This window comes from Diprion similis, chromosome 2, assembly GCF_021155765.1.
Source record: "Diprion similis isolate iyDipSimi1 chromosome 2, iyDipSimi1.1, whole genome shotgun sequence".
Classification (NCBI taxonomy): domain Eukaryota; kingdom Metazoa; phylum Arthropoda; class Insecta; order Hymenoptera; family Diprionidae; genus Diprion; species Diprion similis.
Window position 1 is genome coordinate 21,723,059 of NC_060106.1, and position 19,268 is coordinate 21,742,326.

Genomic DNA, 19,268 nt, shown 5'->3' on the forward strand with positions numbered 1-19,268 from the left:
TTTCGTGTGAAAACTACGTATAACATTTAAACGAACTGTTAATCGGGCGTAAAATTTAAGAAGAGGACAAAATTTTACACGTATTTTTATTAATTCGTTTCAACCTGACTAGCTTTTCTCTCTCTTTTTTTATTATACATTTTCGTCGTCGTTATTATAATTATTATTACTATTATTTTTAGAATTTTCGTGTATGTATATGTAAGTATGTACGAATGGTCACTCGGCAATTGAAAAAAAAAAATTTTAAATGATACAAATCGTTTAAACACCGAAAATGGTTAACGGAACGCGAATTTCATCTCCATTGGTTTTTACAATTAATCGAAATATCCGTGACAGGATTTTTTCCCGTGACTCGAGTTAATTTTCGATGCACTCAAGGCGGAGCTGTGTTCTTTCGGTGAGACAAATAAAATTCGAAGGCGGTCTGCGACGATATTTTTGTCCGAGGTATATACATAATCGGGAGAGCAGCTACAAGCTGCCAGCACGTGTTTGTTTTGACAAGCCATTGAAATTACCTCTCGTCTTGATATTCTTCTCGAGAGAATTCCACCGCATGTCAGACTTCGTCTGTAGATGTGGTCAGTTAATACCCAGTTGCTTCACGATTTCTACGTAAGTTTCTACATCGAATCTTATGATAATCGCGATATCTCAGTAATCGATTCTGTGATTATATTATCGTAAATTCTCCGAAATTCCACTGTATATAGTTACCTAAGTATATAAGAATCATCGTTGCAAGATTAAGAATCTCAAAGATTAACATAAAATTACGATATTTTTCGATAACAGTTTATGCGGTTATGCAAATGAAAGTATAACTTGTCCAAAAAATAAACGACTTGGTTGTATTGACATTTTTTTTTTCATTCTTGTTTTTTTCAACACAAATCTGGTCGATGGTTTGAAAGTATAAAAAAAAAATGATGGACTGCAGTGGAAAAAAACTGGCTCGTAGAATTTACGATAATCTTCAAATCCATACATCAGATTCCTGCACATTATATGTAATATACATTCTTGTTTTTCACGGTTATGTTTACATTCGATGTCAAGTTATTTTTATCGTATTAGAAAGAAATCAATTTATCAGATTTTTTATGTACGGTAAGAAATATTATGTAGGTATACACTGAAACTAACTAAGAAAATAATATCTAATAAACCTGATACAGTTTTTGTTTCTTCCGCAATACGTTATTACCTGTATAGAATGAAAAAACAAACACTAATTTTGTCGCCGCGCCGGTGCGAATCGCGTGTGAAAACATTTGAACGTAGGGAATAAATAATAACAGTAATTGGAACAATAATAAAGTAATTGTTGTGGTCGCCTCAGTGTAATATAACAGCAACCGCGCGGCTACTGAAAAGAGGTTACGCAATCGGTACTTCAGAGTAGTGTGTATTCCTATAACACAAGTTGTATGCACGCAAGCTGTGTGTACACATACTTATTGCTAACCAACTTCTTCACGCATGATGCGGAATTGTAGAGGTGCAGTTACACAGCTCTATATACGTAAATATGTGTATAAAATTAAAGGCTGGTTGATTCGATTCGCAAGAAAGAAAGAAAGAAAAAATGAAAAAAGTTGGGTACAATGACAACGACAACGGAGACACATCGTGTGTATTATTGTTAAAATGACAAGCATGCACAACAATCACCGGCTAGGAATTCCATCATGCGTATATATAATATAACAGCACATCTCATTGGTTTGAAAAACTTTCACCACGGCGCTACACAATTGAACTCAATTAAACTCAATTCCGTTCTTTCGGCGAATATATATACCTATAATATTGTAAGTTTGTGCGCATTTTAAGTATAATATTGTGTAAATTACTAAACGGATAGACATACATGCGTAGGATTATTAGCATGTGTGTAAACTTGATTGTCCTCCAGGCTTGGCAATTGACTCGGCATGCGTACACCTACTAATTGTTATTGCGGAGGGTCTCGAGACGTGGCGCGGGTGGCGGGTGAACTAGTCAGTTTTAATTGCTCTCGGGATGATCATCGTCGCTTGAACTTCGCCGACGTTACTCGTCGCTTCGTGGGAAAGATCGGGCTCGGGTCGTTGCGTTACGTTTGTTGTTGCTACAGTATAACTATTATGCGTACGCGCTGATTAACGTTCATGCGTTACAGAAACGGTCGAGTTAATGCAAGTTATCCAAGCAATTATCTCAATCAATCACCTCCTTTGTTTGCTATTTTCCTCGTTTTTGGACATTTGCCGAGATGATTAGCTGCACGAACCTTATTGTTCCACGTACTGGGAATTATCAATTTGCAATGCGTCATCTGGTGGGAAAAAATCAAACTAATGCAACCGGGCTGACAGCTGATGGTTGACTGTATTTTTCGCCTGTGAATGGTAGAACAGGTATACATGATGGATGACGATTGATTAATTTATGCGACATGAGTCATTCGAGACCCCAAAAATTACGATTTTCCTTCGTTAAAATGAAAAACTTAGGTTATCCGGTGACAAAATGGCGCCGATAATCTAAGACAGAATCTGACGTCATATATGAGGACATACATTTATCAATATTTATTGCTTTGCACGGTGCAACCTGTAGATTTTACTCGTTGATTGAAGAAAACTAATTCAAAGTCAAACTGATTTCAGTCACCTAAAAATATTCCTTATATATACGTCCAAAGTCAATAGACATGACCGCATATTACATGCCAACCTTAAATCTAATTCCGACGGTAGTATAGGTCAACAATTTACAGACTACAATAGTCGGAAAAATTTGACTGCAGTGTATAATTGACTTGTCCTCTCATCGAATGATTATCTACAACAATCAAGAGACGAGAGAAACTATTCAGGCTTATACATCACGACGTCACCGTAAGAATTTTTCACGAGAATCCATCTCATTCTTTCATAAAACTTTGAATCGACTTGGAATTTACCATAAAATAACCGTACTATTGTCGGAAAGCGCATTTTAGTCAGCTAAGGCTGTCATTTTTGGCAATTCCGATGAAGTTTCTCCGTTTGCTAACTTCCGTATAATCGAATGTGAATAGTCGATTGATTGTGATCGGCATCTTCACGCAATTCCGTGCCAACTGTAAGGGTTGGTTGTTTGTACGCAATATCTGCAAGAAATTTTTCGCGTGTAATCCAGGCCGTACAAAAGAATAAGGAGACGAAGCTCAAGCTTGCGTACCAGAAAAAATTGGGCCCATTTTTGGCGCAGAATTATTAGTACCGATTTCCTCCACTCACCGCGTCCTGTTCTTCGTTCATTCGAAATATGTAAACCAAGCAGCTGCAACATCTGGTCAACACTTAATAATCATAATATTTGAACGACCAAAGAAAACAGACCCAATGAGTGGCAAAAATCGGCCCACTAATAACCCCACGCTGAATCCGGCCTAATTCTTTACTCCGGAGTTTCGACTCCTTTTCTTTTATTTATTACCTGATGTAGTCTGAACGCTGAGAAGCAACGCGCTCGGATAAACAAAGCCGGCGAAAATAGTGCATTCATGAAACTCTGATCAGCTGCTGCGTCGTGAGTCGCTCGTTATAACCCGACGTTGATAAACATAGATTTGGTCCGTCGGGCTGGCAGAATGCCACCAAAAAGTTGCAGTCTTGAGCCTCGTCACCGCCTCCGACTTTCTTTCCCGCCGTAGTTTCATCGTCGTCGTCGTCGTCATCTTCATCGTCGGCGTGTTTACTTTCCTGCGACATCGGCCCGGTTCGACTTCCTGCAGGTCTGGTAGCGTGGCTAGACTCTGCGTCGAATGCCGACGGGTGGATTCCGACACGTAATGCTTACGCTTTTCAGAATATTACAACGCGCGGATCTGATTTCGCAAGGTCAAAAAAAGATCAAAATAAATTATTACGGTGCTCTCACCCTGTTATCGACCTGATTAGCCGGGGTCAGTTAACTGATTAACGATCTTGTTCTTTACTTTATTTTCGGTTGTCAGCAGTTTAATTCTGGGGTTTTCGCATTGGTCAAGCCAACGTGACGGGCTAAAGATTGCGGGTGGATGAACCAATGCAAACACGATATTGCAAACGGCGTGCAATCTTTCGATTCCATGTATTACCTGAAATCAACAACTCTGAGAATATTCCCATCAAGTCTCAAAGATTGAATGTCGATAACGTAATAAAAATTTTTTGATACATCTTGGCATCTTGCAAATTCGAAAGTGAAATCATTTTCAGTACAAAACGATCTGAATTCAAGTCAAGGATACGTACATACAATAAGCAAACCTACAATGGACTGTTATAGCTCTCAAACATCGTTCCAACTCTCATGCAGCAATGAGCAGCACGCGTAGTAGTACTTCGAGCATTTTTTACATGCAGCCGCAGCAGCGAGCGACTCGAAGAGAACCCTTCGCACTTGGCACGCAAAGGTGGCGTAAAAGAAGAGGGACGGAGGGCTGAGTTATCGATCATCGGCGCAGGCGTTACTCTATAGGTACATGTACCATCCACTGGCAAAATCATAGAGCACGACGAGTTCCCGACTACGCAGCGTGCGTCGTACATACAGGTACGTAGGTATCACGTAGGCACATCTCATATTCATGTATGATGCGAGTGCCTGTAAGCCTGCAGTAACTCCTAGATGGTTCTGGTGTAATCGTACGTAAGTACGAGGCGCGTCGTTTAAGCTTTGAAACCGGAGCGCCGTGCCCAGATATTATTCAAACCTAAAAATACAACGAACTGGGGTCTCCCACACTCTGATCGCAACGCCGTCCAGGCTACGGGATGTCAGCTTCTCCTGGCTAGTCTACAATAACGCGAAAAAAGTTCCATCTCCGAGCGCCTCGATGACTCGTTTTCACCCATGCGTAGGTACACACCGCAGGATACGTGTGTGGACTTAATATCTCGCATGCGTACACGCCATTTCCATACATGTGTAGACACCGTTTATCACACGTGTATAATACAGCAGGCATACAGCATCATTCTGCAATCGCATCACACCCGTTGCTTTACACGCTGTTATCAAGCAAACGCGGATGCCACAGAGACTCGAGTTATAACCGTACAACAATGCACGATTATTTGTATACTCATCGTTAATCGTATAATGGCAAAACAGTCGAGTTTTGAGATTCGTTTGTCCGATCGGCTGAATTGGACGGTGAAAATCTGAAAACTGCACGAATAAGGAAGTCATCGCAGAGTGCAGAAGGCAGATAATACTTAGACTCTGAGAGACTCGATTCCGGCTGTAGTTCGTTCATCACACCTACCTCGTAATCCCTGTTCCTGCGATACACAAGTGTATCGATCGTTGTGGGGTCCGTCCACCTATACACGCATGGCGATACGATGCAGGATCGGAAGATTGGAATGAAACGAGCTTCGCAATACGACGCGACCTAACCGAACTCCGTGCAATGTTTACATTGCAAATCGTCGCCGGCACCTCCTCGATCACCGTCGTGTGATTCGCGGTTTTTCTTATAATTGACAATCGATTACTCACCGAATCTCACATCGATAGAAACGGGTTCCTTAGGTGAAGGCGCGCTGGTCGCCGGTGTAACCGTGAATCGTTCCGGCATATCGAGGTCCTGTTGTGGATGGTCCTCCTCCTCCTCCTCCTCCTCTTTGAAGATTCCTCCTCCTCACTCACCTCCGTTTTCACTTACGTCAATTTACTGTTCGTATGTCCTACTCCGCGTGGTCGTGGTCCCTACCGCGTTGTTTTCCTACTTAATTAAACTTTTCTACGTAATTATCGCGCGTACTGCCCGACCCCTAGTGAAACGTCGAACGTTTTCGCAACGACTGTATAATGTAGTATGTATAATGCTCTCCGCGGTCGCTATCGGACTCCCTCCTTGGTCCGCGAATCGAGCCTAACTAACGAGCTTCCTCGACGCGTAACGACGAGGTGTTTGTAGTTTAAACGAAAAAATCTCCCGCACTTTCCTCCTACCTCTTAATCCCCTCCCCCCTCCCCTCACCCCCTTCGAGCCGCCCTTCCCTTCCCTTCCCTTCGCACACTTCCACTTACGATAAACTTATGCGTTAGCGCGCGCTCCGCTTTTATTTCTTTCTCTTGCTGCAACGCCGGTTCGCGGTGTAACGCAAGGCTTGAGCACGCTATACAATATGTATATCAGTGTTGTATAGTAACGTGAGATTGCAAGGAGATTGCTGATACTCGGAATATGCATCCAACCCGACGTACCTATAATTTTCGCGGGATTTTATTGTCAGAAGAACAGCGAAGATCTGCGACACTGACAGTAGTAGTAGCTGGTTACTGGCAGAGGGGACAACTTCTGAGCTTGCTGACACACACGGCACGCCACGCGACACGCGTCGCACTCGTAACCATGGCTTCCTTTATTCTAGTCACCAATACACGTGCGCAATGACGACGACACACGTTAATAATTCCGAGTTTTCGACACCTCGACGCAGCAGCTGTAAGACGACGCGCCTTGTGCGTGCGTGAACATGAGACTGATTCAGGGGTTTCCATGCCGATTATTGTTGCATCGTGCGCGCCCAACGCACCAATCGTATACTCATATTCATCCGCGTGCGTCTCTTTACACGTTATGCGTGTGTATGTAACCATGTATATGTATGCATACACGTGTACGCTTGTATGTATATAACGACGCACGAGAGGTGCTTCACCCACCCGTCGGCCGTCGCACGCGTCCTGAACGTCCTGGTAAACCCAACGGTGGCGAAACAGTTGTAAGCAGCTAACTGCAGCTTTTTCTGTTCCTTGTTTCTAGCCGCGAAATGTAGGTGGCGGTAAAGCTCGGGCGGTTTACCTTACCTGCCTCCGTTGCTTTGGCGTCAGGTACTTACCACGAAGCTTCGGGTGGTTTGTAAGTAATGTTAGTCTGATTTTTTTATTATCGCATTTTCGTATTCATTCATAATCTAAAGATCACTTTATAATTCCTTGGGATAGTCAGGCTAGTATTTCGATCTAAGAACTGATTGTCAAATCTTCTACAGATCTTATTTGCGATACGGTATGGATCGCTATTGTAAAGTATTTTGAAATCATATCTAGCGGACGAATTTTCGAGATCGCGAATTTTGATTATTGGAACGTTTTATTTAGTGCAATGGTATAAAAGTTTTCAATGCATATCACAGATGGTGAGCTACACTGATCGCGCGCTCCGATTATGTCATCGAAAGCATAAAATTCCCGCTCAACCGCATGGTAAAACCCTGTATGGTAAAACCGTCGACTGTTTTCCATCAGACTCGAGTGTCGTTGAATATACTGTAAAATTTTCTACCTACGGTCTCGAACGGTGGCGATGATCGTCGTGAAGATTTCTACATCATCAAGTCTCAACTTTTGGCAATACTTTCATCGTCAGCTAGACGAACATTTGACCTGCAGGAAATTGACGTAAAAATAGACTGAACACGTGCGTCTATTTCCCGGCACGATATTTGAACTCGTCTGATTGTAAGCCGGTTGTGCGCGCGTTGAATTCGAACTTGGCGTCGTTGACGTCACTAACGTCACGCAATGGCCGTCGACCAAGCGTGAGCTGAGACTTCGAGTGTGTAGTAGTGCTGCAAGGCTATCGTGGTGATTGCGCGAGGGATTGTCCATCGCGGAAAAGTTTTCTTCGCAAGCTGTTTGAAAAAATTCGTCAAGCTGTGGACCCAGCCGCAAACGATGGGCTCGAAAAAGCACAAAAAACACAAACGGGAGCGACTCGAAGGTAACAGTGAATCACGTGATTATTGTCACTCGCTCTTTTGCGCATCCGTACACCTCTGTAGTACCGCTACTCGTAACCAGATTGTTTACTTTCCCCTCTGCTGTCATTTCGCATCTTTTCTATCGATAATCGCAGCCAATGCTGGCCGCCGGTTGCCGCACTATTTCTATCGGTGCATTCTAACACCTTCCGATAAATAAAACAGTCTGTAATAACAATAACGGGATATTGTCATTGTTTCTTGGAAATAAAAAGGGCGACCGTTCTGTCAGAAGTATTTTTCGCGATCGGAAATCGTCGCGTTTCACACACTCAGGGTGTTTTCCACGCTCGATTAGATTTTCTGAAATCACAACACTCGTTTATAATTCTAAGATTATCGTAAATTTATTTTTTCTTGACAGAGAAGATAGAGAAGTTTAATTATTGATTATTTACTTTACACAGAGGGGCATTACTCGACCCCAGACAGACCTCCGGCCTTGAAGCTGATATTGAAGGTCGGCGGGAGCAGTGGGACTCCTGAACATGGGGCAGATTCGCCTCATCACTCGTCGATACTTCAGCAGCACTATCAGCAGCAGCTTGGCATTAATTATTCCGTGACCCAGGGTGAATCTGAGTACGATCGTTACATGGGTCACAAAAAGTTGAAGAAGAAAAAAAAGAAGAAGGATAAACGGCACAAGCATCATCATAAGGAGAAAAAAAGACGGAGGGAAGAATCCAGCCAGGAGTCTGTCGGAGAAGACAGTCTCATGGAACCACCTAAAAAAATATCTGCCATTATGCCTCAAAATCAACAGCTTATGCCCCCGAGGCCACCCGAGATGGAAAACAGAGTAGGCATAATGGCCTCGAGCTCGCTTTCTCCTCATCGTGAACCCAGAACCTGTGTCCTAAGGAAAATAGCTGAAAGAACTCCGCTTCAGAGGCTACTAGAACACCTGCTTCGGTCGATGGAGAAACGAGATCCTCAGCAGTTCTTTGCTTGGCCGGTGACGGATAATATTGCGCCTGGATATTCTCAGATAATAACAAATCCAATGGACTTCAGCACAATAAAGCAGAAGATTGACGACGGGAATTATCAGAATTTGAATGAATTTATTAACGATTTCAAACTGATGTGCAGTAATGCTACTACTTATAATCACCAGGACACAATTTACTACAAGGCAGCCAAGAAGCTTCTTCACGTCGGCCTCAAAATGGTTACTCCTGAGAAGCTCCGGCAGCTGAGATCCGTTCTTACCTACATGCCAGATATTACTAAGGAAGAACTTGGGTTCGAGCTAGGCGTAGAGGATCCCAATAATCCTGATGTCATGGTAACAGAGGAGCAGATTGAGAAGGAGAGGGAGCAGGAGGAGAGAAACGAAGAGGCGGAAGAACTGAGGAAAGAGAATCAACGGAAGTTGCGGTTGGCAAATTTGGGTAGGTATGAAGCAATCCCAGACGACTTGACACCCGATGAGATCCTTAAACAGGCGCAAAGTGCAGCTAAACATGCCGCTGAAAAACTTAGTTTTAAACGTGTCAACTCTAAGATGGGCTTTCTACGCCAGAAGAAGGATGGAACTACAAGCTTGCAGATCTTGGTCCCTGGGGACGGTGTTATACCCGGTACCAACCAGAGGCCCGTTTCCTTAGGACAATTAATTGGAAAATTGAGCCATGGAACTGGCTCGCTGGCCGGTTTCAGAGAAGATAGACGCAATATGTCAAAGCCAGCAAAACCGCTCTACTACGGGGCCTTTGGCTCCTACGCTCCCAGTTATGACTCGACGTTTGCCAATCTTACCAAGGAGGAGACAGATTTGGTGTTTCAGACGTATGGAGATGAAACTGCAGTTCAGTACGCAGAGTCAATTTTGGATTTTGCCAAGGACTGTGACTATACATTGACCATGGTCGACAATTTGCTCGACTTGTTGACTAATGGGGATCACAAGAAAACTAAGAAATTTTTGGAGGAAAAACGCAGGCTTCGAGAAGAGGAAGAAAAAATAAAACACCTCCTCGAAAAGCCGGCACAGGATGGAAAAGGAGCAGAATTTTCAGCAGATAAAGTCAAAGTTGATCTTGATCAACTAAAGAGTCTGGCTGACCTTGGCATTGATATAGATTTCTTAAATAATATAGGTAATGAAATTCATGCTACATATATAACATACTGACTCTTTTTGAGGCCTTTTGAAATTCATGTTACATATGAGATTCTGACCTTTTTATAAATTTCAAGTACTACGTTGTGATATTTATAAATTTATCTTAATGTCGCTTCATTATTTATTGCATTCAAACATTGTCAGTAGTTTGATATGTTACGGTGCATTAACGTGAAAACCATTTGATATTATCAACCACAGACTGCAGTCAAAAGTTATCAACACCATAATCTGACCCGGGCCGAAAATATTGGGTTATCTTCGTCAATGTTATCACTTAGGCAGCCTCGAGTTGGCCATAATTTTGTAGTAGCTCTGCAATTACTAATATTTCTGTATTTTTTAATGCAATGAATTTACTCCACAGCTATTAGTCATATCTACGTAGCAAAAAGTTATCATTAAGCCGATGAACCCCATTTTACACTAGACGTATTTTACTCCGCAGGAGAATTTGTATGATTCTATTATTGATGCCTAAGCAACATAGGCTAATCTATGTTCTTTATTTCTTTTCATATCTCTGGAACAGAAGAAGAATCTAAAACGAGCGCAGAACAAGCGGCGCTCCAAAGTGAATTGGACGATACAACACAGCTCTTGGGTCGTCTGCGCCAAGTGCAGCATGACCGATTGTCTGCGCAGCCACCAGCGCACTTGTCAAATGTCCCAAAGGCGCAAGAAACGGAGACAAGTCTGGCGGAAAAGATTACAGAGAATCTGACTGAGATTGCCAAGAAACTTCCACCCTCTGCTATTGCTCCAGTAGACGGTCTTCGGCGTGCGATGGGAATTACTCCGATCTCACGGCCGACTTCTGCTCCTGGAGTCGTTCCTGGAGCTGTCACTATCCCCCGGCCAATCCCAGGAGTAGTTTCCAGCGGTGGTAATGTCCCTCAACCGGAGACGATGGAAGTCGTTGATAGTATTGTTCCTTCGTCGCCATTACCACTGGGAAATCAGAGTCTCAGTCAATCTCTGAATATAACGAGCTCAGGACAGACATCTTCCATACAAGTTCAAATTGGAGGAATCCCTCAGCAGGATCAGACTCAGCCTCAAGTGAGTGGAACTGGCAGTGGGGCGAACGGAGGACTTCTTGCTACGCAGGAAAATTCATCCGGAGTTCCTGACCTGGAGTCGGAGCTTAGAGAATTTCTCGAAAGCGATCCTACTCTGGTACACTCACCACTCCACGACGACAAGACTCTTGAGGATATTCTGTCAGAGTCGTAGCGATAGTGCAACCTGTTGCATGGCTAACTATGGTTTCTCGAACTCAATGCAAAACGTTGTAACGTACAATGTTGAAAATACTTAATAAATAGTTTATATCTAACTAATACGATCGTATCGGATATCTCTTTGCTATTGCTCGTACGATTTGATATACTATTCAAAATTAAGCAAATTAGCGAATCTGGGAAAGAAGGGAAATTGGTAAATTTCGGAATTATCATCAAAGATGTCGATACACCTTCAAAGCAAGTTATCCTTTGACAAATAGACATATTCTCGTTACTATTCACAATACATATTAAATCTAAATAAGGCTGAAGTTAGTAACGTTAACGTTAACGTAACGAAACGTCAGAGGAAAAAATTATTATTGTACAATTTCTGAATGACTTTCAAGAAATTGACTTTGTTCGAAATATATGAGTATATTTTGTTTACCATGGTTTACTAAAATTCAAACTATAATAGATCCTAAAAGTGCGAAGTAGTGATTTTCCTTAAACATACATATCGTTACTGTAACGTTACTAACTTTACCCTCATAAATCTGAACAATTAAAAACACGTTTGCGGCATTTGTCTCCGTAATGTATAGGTACATATTGTTGATACAAGTTTACTCTGTTCAGGTGAAAAATCATATCGAGAGTTACTTTGAACTTGTAGTATTTATCTTCAACTCTTGTAAACAAGATATACCATTCATCGAATGAGTAATAAGTATTTGAATGAAAAATTTCGAAATGTTCCATTAGGTCCGTCAGATAGAATATCGAAAAACAATTGACACGTATTGTTCTTTTTTTCGTTTCAATGTTTATTAACAAAGATATAGCAGTTGTTCTACGCGTGCTGTCATAATATTAACATTCAAATATATCTATATACATGTATGCACATTGTGACGTCACGCGTCAATTTCAAACTGTTATATCTTTGTTAGTGAACATTAAATTGAAAAAAAGAAAAAATACGTGTCAATTATTTTTCGGCATTCTATCTTACGAACCTAATGGAATTTTTCATTCGAATACCTCATTAAAATTCTCTGATCAATAATTAACCGGGAAAACTTCCTCATTTCCCTACCCGTGCTGCAGCTGCGGTTCCGCAACGCGGTCACGGTCTAGCCGTCTTTTAATTATTATTGTAGGGACATACACGGTTACTTGAAAAGCGCTTCATCGAGCTTTTGAGAGTCAAGCCATCGGGGCTACGTGGACAGCTAAATCAGTTCTATATATCATGTATAGCAAGTACGCGGCTATCTCAGTAAACGTACAGTATCAACAGAGCTTAATCTAACTAACTGACATAATTAACGAGAAGGAAAGGGGCGCCGGGGCGAAACAATGGAGTAGTGAGATGACGACTTGTTTCACCTCCTTCTGCCGCTCTATGTCACTCCCGTTCGTCCCCTGGCGCCAATGAATCTCTCCTACGTATCTCAATTCGCGCCCCCTCATTCCCGGCTACACCTGTTACATACGATTGAACACATGTATACGTTACACGGTTACAACGCCCCTAGGTTATGCATTAGTAGATAAAAACTTGAACAGGGTGGCCACACACATGAAAAACCTGGAAATTTCAGGGGATTTTTAATTTGGTTAGGGAAAAAACTGAAAACCTCAGTTTAAATTGTTTTCATCGGAATTAGAAATGATTTTTTGAGGTAACAATAGTTTACTTATTTTGTTTCGTCGAGAAAACGAAACTGGCTTAAACTGACTTTTTTGTACATACATTACACTTTTCTTCAATCTGAATTTAATTTTAACCAAATAAAGAGTTATAATAAGCAGAACAATTTCAGTTTTAGTAACTTACTAGGACCGGGAACATGCAGGGAATTCTTTTTTCAAACGCTTGTAACCACCCTGTGGAAGAATTCAAGTTCGCGGAATTTTTATGATCCAGCACTCCAGTGTAAATTTATTTATTCAAGGCTACGCAATAAATTTTGTTACAGCACTGATTAGAGTTGACTGACCTTATCTCCTACTCTTTTAAATCATAGATGACACAGTGCGGTTATTCTGCACGCACTTTGATGCCTGCCTGTTAAATCACGGGTCCGAGAGGCCGTTGATTGAATTTCCGAGAAATACCGAGAAAACTTTTCTGCCTACAGGTGCAGCACTCGAATCGCTTACGCCTACCAACAACCAAGTATAGATCCTTAGGTCGGATTCTCTCCAAATTACGGTCGAAGTTGAGATTGCGGTGTAAACATTGTCGTTAACGAAAACTTTTGTTCGTGTAGTAATTCCCTCGGTTTTGTGAGCGGCGATTATGAGTCGGCCATGTTGGAGTAGGTGGTAGGATATTAGGGTTTTCGCAGCTTGCACGCTGCGTAGTTTCCGCACAAAGTTACCCGCGAGCTCTGCGTGATTCGAAATTACGACAACGAGGGGTTGCCGTAGGCAGGCGGCGCTACCCCTAATGTCATCAATTAAAGCATTAGCGTAGGTAGACCAACGCTGCAGTGCTGTTGGTATAAGGTACACACAACTGTTGAGGCGTGATTAATGGAAGAAGTAAACAAGAAAGAAAAAACGCGAGGATGGAAATGTTTAAGAAATAAAGAAAAAAAAACTTGTCAAGAGGAGAGAACAAATAAATTCAAACATGCAACTTCCATAACTTTTTCTCCGCCGCATAGTTCGAGATTTTATACGCGTACTTATCGATCTCGAATCCAAGCTGTTACACGATTTATATTGCGTGCACGCCAGAATTCTCTCTCTCCCCCCTTTTATCTTTAACAGCCTTTCATTCCACCCGAGGGTTGGTTAAATTTACTATGTGTGCATATACACTATTATACAGTGACAATTGTATTGCTTGAACGTGATTCTTTGGCGCGTACGTAGTATACGTGTTGTATCTATTTACCCTCACGTACGTCTTATAATTCGCGTGGGTGATTCTAATTCCATCGTCAAATAGTGTATTCATCGATTCTTTACCCCTGCAAAAATATACTAATTGGTAGTGTGGGAGTGCAATGCTGTACGGTAGTTTAGTTTTTCTTCTCATATCATAAAAAAGTCCTTAGTCATTTTCATTTTGTTTAAATTGAGTAATATCGGGCTAACTTAATAATACTGTGTTATCCACGAGTGTAGATCAGGCATGATGTCGTGCAGAAAATTAGCATAGTCTCAAGATCCGCGGATAAGATTACTCTGAACGATACCGCAGGTATAGTAATCAGTCTTTAGCAAATAACGGTAAAAAATTTGTTTCTATATCGTATATTTTACTACAATGCTGCACGAATTCATCAGTCTCGTACGGTTGCACCGTAGATTTTGTATAAAAGCGAATATGTAAGCAAAGAATTATGAGAACTTACGCTTTTCAGCGTGATTTTTCAAATTTGTTAATAATGTTCCGTGAGAAAATCGTTCCTTTACAACTCGTTCACGGTTTTAAAATTTTTTCCCCTAATTGTTTAGTCGAATGCATCGACATAATATTATGAAAAGCTAATGTACATACATACTTACTTCAAGTTGGCTAGTGATGCTTTGTCTCTTCGAAAGAGAAACCTTAGTGACTTGCGGTTATTTGCTTTTCGTGTTTTGGAGGATTTCAATTCCGCCGGATCCCTACAGCTTCGTATACGCAAGTATATATATATATATATATGTATGCGTGAGCTTATAGGAATGGCGAAGTGAGCGGGAATTCCCCAGGGACTATTATTGTAGCTCACAACCGCAACTATGTGTATATACATATATATGTATATATATACATATAGTTGCGACACTGCGTTCCGACCACGTCACACACATAAAATAGGACAGAGTGCCCGAATTCGTTCAATATATTGATCGATCCGAACCTGACGTTCTCGGTCTGGCTAGCGCTGTAAAATTCCAGGGGTAGGTGTCGACGTTGGTGTAGGTGGTGCAGAAGGTATATAGCTAGGTACCCTTTAACGCGTGTGGTACCCACGCACCGCGGATAACTTGGGTCAGGATGCCTACGTGATGTTCGAATAGGATCATGACGGAAGGAGAAGGAAGGGAAGAGGAACTGGGGGTGGTTCAAGGTTGACGGATGGATGGGGATGGGGATGAGGACGGGAAAAGGAAAAGGAAAGGGTGTGCGTTACAAAGCGAGCAAACAACTCAGACGTGGAAGAGCTATGGGACCGCACTGTACTCGAGTTAAACGCCGTCGGCATTTTGCCAGAATGTCTGCGGGGCAAAGGATCCTCCTCGCCGGAAGATTTGCGAAAGACTAGGCTTAGCGCTCCGCCTACTGCGAGGAGCTGAATCTCCCGATATTTGCGTCCCGGCTTTTGCTCGTCAGGGCGAATGGCACGTGAAAAGATATAGAGCAACGCCCTGTGCAGGATGCCAGGATCAGCCGGTGGAAAAGTTGGGAAATGCCAAAGCCAGTCCCCCACTCGAATACCTCATGGGATATACTTATATACATACTTCTGGGTACAGAATCATTCGTTAACGAAATCAGGGAAATGCGCACTTCGTTTTTCGACTATTTAATAACACACTTTTTACAAAGAGAATGTCAAACAGTTTCCTCTTTGAATGTCTCAGGTTACAACTATGCTGTCCAGCTTCAAAAGTCTTGAAAACTATCCTTGAATATTAAGTCTTGTCTCCCGGAAGTATTCTATTTTCAATGGCCTAGAATTTGTTAAGGATTCTTTACCGGACACCATTGATATCGGTATACGTAGAACGCTCTATACTCTAAAGTAAACGACTGAGAAGCTAGTGTTTGCAATAGCTAATTCTCTGTTGAAGCATGACCAATATCGTGTAACGACGTGTACATTTCTACAAAGAGAAACCGGGAAATTATCTGATACATATTTGATACCGCATGTGCTATATAATGATTTTTTCCTACCAACAGGAGTTGCAGTGTTGAATACACAGGCAAAGACGCATTCGTGGGTCGATACTTGCCCGTTGAGGGTAGTTATGTGAAACGTATATAGGTACATACATATATGTAGAACGTATATTAAAACACAAACCACATTATTATATATGTGTGTGTTGTGCAACAGGAGGAGTCGCTGAAAATTGACGCGGAGAAACTGTCTCGTGGATGGATCGTGTATAATGTGGAGTGAATGGGATGTAAACTGAAGCAACTGCGTCAGTAGCTTATACACTTGAATTCTCCACAGGCTTCTCCTACGAAACTATGCTGATTAAGCTGATACTGACGTTACCATTGTATCGATCACGTTCCGTAACTGCGAATGCAGTCCATACCTACTATAAACGCCGCAGGAATTCTGCGCTTTCGATGTAATAGATTCGTGCACTTGCATATTGTTAGTTGAATTATCAAACGCTATTCTCAAGTGAAGATCATTAGGCACGAATTTTGAACTAATGACGAAGAAACGTGAATAACTTTATAGATTTTACAACGACGCAGTCAATTTGCCAAAACTTGACCGTGACGTGTACGTACAAGAGGAAAAAAAGGTATAACAAAGTCTTTTACACACCAGTTACTGACTCTATCCCAATTCTTGCCATTTTTTGGTTGTATCTGTTTTATTCGTAGCCCTAAGATTACCAAAAAATCAATTCGTAGTGTCTAAACCTCTAGCAATTGGTTATAGTCATCGAGATATTCAAAATTTATAATTTTGGAAAATAAACGTGTCAATAACTGGTGCACTTACCGGGTGGTGGTCAAAACTTGGAAGGGTCAATATTGCGAATTGCCGATATATGGAAATTTCAAACATGTAAAATTAAAATAACGAAAGATGAATCGTTCGAAATCTTTATTTTTGAAAGTGTCTTTGATTAGAATGACCATACTCACCAGTGACTGAAGATTTCGAACAATTCATCTTTCGTTATTTTATTTTCACATGTTTAAAATTTCGATCTATTGGTCATTTGCAATATTGACCCTTCCAGGTTTTGACCTTTACCCCACTTACCCCATCTCATCTCGCGTACTAATCCTCGAAAGGTTGATTGCAACATGTACCTACGGTTAGGTACCCACAGCATCTGTGTACCAGCATACCTATGTTCGGGTTTCACTTCTGCGAAACCAGAGTATTCCTTTCTCACTACGAGATTTGCACCTCTTTAGAACAATTTTGCGGGTACGTATAAATATTTCATAATATTCTCTTAGGCGTCTAATTTGGCCCGGGGTCATACAATAAAACTGCTCCGTCTCTCTGCAAACATGCCCCTTTGTCCTTAGGCTCTTATTATAGTATTGTAGCTAACCTCCTTATGCTTGTATATATATATATACATATGGCGCAGTATATAACGTACTTATACAAACATACATAGGTACATCCTTTATAATTAGTCAATTAGCGTTATCACAGCTGCTCAGCCAGCTCAAGCTCTTTCCACAGCATGGAATCGACCGTTTCACTTATCCTCTGTTTCTCTCTTTCGTTTAATCTGTCCACTGGGAGTAATATGTAACGTGGTCAATATTGGGGTGACAGTGGTCGTCCAGTGATGCGTAAATTAAACCAATTGCTTGTTTATTCTACAGTAATATGGGTTATATACGTTGTTACATGCGTCACTGGCCGTAATTTTATACGTCAACAGAATTGCAGATTTAAATGTATTTGTTCATCCAGCCGACGAGTGAAAAATGTGGCAAGTGAACAGTCCGGTAAAAAAAAAGTATCAAAACGGAAAAATTAAGAAACACAGGCTTCGAATCAATAACCGAAGTCTTTTTTAATAAGTTTGATCAGAAAACTACACTCTTACAATTAGTATGGAGAGGAATGAAAGCCCGCGAATTTTGATTGCAATATTTCAATGATTTATACTCTAGACTGGAATTTATTATTCAACAGCTTTCATTAATGCCAAATTCATTTTATGTCTTGTCCAATTTTAATGAATAATAGCTTACTTTATTCAAAAATGCGTTCAACACAAATCATGATATATAAGTCGTTGATAAAATAAATGAATTTTGGAATCACGTATCAGTTTATTACATGTATAGCTTGTATTGATCCTTAATGAGGCGTTTTTGGCCAGCTCAAGAGCTAAATAAAAATTCAAGTCCAAGCAATTCGTGAACAGTCCATTTACAAACCAAATGAGCTGTGATTTGTTCCAATCGAACGTAAGATATAGTTTTTTTCTAAACATGAAAGTAGAAGAGTTTCACATGCTTGGAAAAAAGATGTTGACAAAGCTGTAAAGTTCTTTCCATGCAGACTTAGTTATTTTTCTCCCTCTCCACATTGAGGAGATATAGTGTTGACTCAACTCAACTTGATTAACCACAGCTGTCCTCGGCCAGCATTTATTTCGTAGTTCTTTCTTAGTTTGTACACTGTTTTGACTGAACTGTCTACCCCATAAATCCTTCACTATCACCACCATCTCGGCTCTATATCACATCTACACATAATCTATGATCTCCCACAACTTCCGGAATAGCTCGAACTGCCAGCGTGATGGTGGTGGTAGAAAAGTGGGGCAAACAGTATATCGAGGGTCCTCGATCGGAGCTCTTTTTATTCGAATTGGCACCGCTGTGACGGAGACAAAGGCTCGGGTGGGTGCCTTTCGGCCCTTCAAGTCACAAAGAGTGGATACCAATTATCCCGTTCTTCAACTTCAGCTCACTCCTTCGCACACCTCGCTCGTTGTGTTTGATGGAAGCACCAACGCAACGGCAGATCCAACGCGAAATGCTCATCGTCATTTGGCACTCGAGTACGATGATGCTTTAGCCGTCCTGATTATATTCGGGTTTGTGGCACGTATACCTGCAATGTACACATTCAGGGCTTTCCACCAATTATCGTTACACCGTCGAGTCTCTAAACATGAATTTTGGATTATGCTTCTGTTCGGACAGTTTGCCTTGCAGAGCCCCAAACCTTAATCTCAGCGACGGGAAAATTGACCCAGAGATCTTGGTCCTGCGACTCGACTCGTGTTACGTATACATCATCACCCTTGTGTCACAGAATTGATCACGAGGAATCGAGACGAACATTCTGAACAAAAATGAGTCTAAATATACGCTACCGAAGACTTGTGTGATATCTAAAGTTGAAAATCCGAATCATT

At 41.4% G+C, this 19,268-nt stretch overlaps 2 protein-coding genes across 3 annotated transcripts in view; one reads left to right on the plus strand and one right to left on the minus strand.

Annotated features, from left to right (window-relative positions):
* Nucleotides 1–5,656, minus strand: part of LOC124414408 (solute carrier family 12 member 4) — a 63,911-nt gene extending 58,255 nt beyond the window's left edge. The window contains exon 1 of one of the 2 annotated variants that reach the window (XM_046895367.1): nt 5,527–5,656. In XM_046895367.1, coding sequence (XP_046751323.1) covers nt 5,527–5,605 — 79 coding nt within the window. In that variant the 5' untranslated portion in view covers nt 5,606–5,656. The remainder of the gene's footprint in view (nt 1–5,526) is intronic. The other variant, XM_046895355.1, reaches the window with a different exon arrangement.
* A 1,884-nt stretch (nt 5,657–7,540) lies between these two features.
* On the plus strand, nt 7,541–11,271 carry LOC124414523 (bromodomain-containing protein 7). Its single transcript, XM_046895483.1, has 3 exons — nt 7,541–7,759; nt 8,207–9,904; nt 10,463–11,271. The coding sequence occupies exons 1-3, from the start codon at nt 7,714–7,716 to the stop codon at nt 11,164–11,166; spliced, it is 2,448 nt and encodes an 815-aa protein (XP_046751439.1). The 5' UTR covers nt 7,541–7,713; the 3' UTR covers nt 11,167–11,271.
* Nucleotides 11,272–19,268: the final 7,997 nt, after the last annotated feature.

Bases quoted from the DNA above. Each gene is read 5' to 3' on its own strand.
- LOC124414523 (XM_046895483.1), top strand. From the start codon at position 7,714: ATGGGCTCGAAAAAGCACAAAAAACACAAACGGGAGCGACTCGAAG. The intron at 7,760-8,206 runs GTAACAGTGAAT...TACTTTACACAG, and splicing joins CAAACGGGAGCGACTCGAAG to AGGGGCATTACTCGACCCCA. The intron at 9,905-10,462 runs GTAATGAAATTC...TCTCTGGAACAG, and splicing joins AGATTTCTTAAATAATATAG to AAGAAGAATCTAAAACGAGC.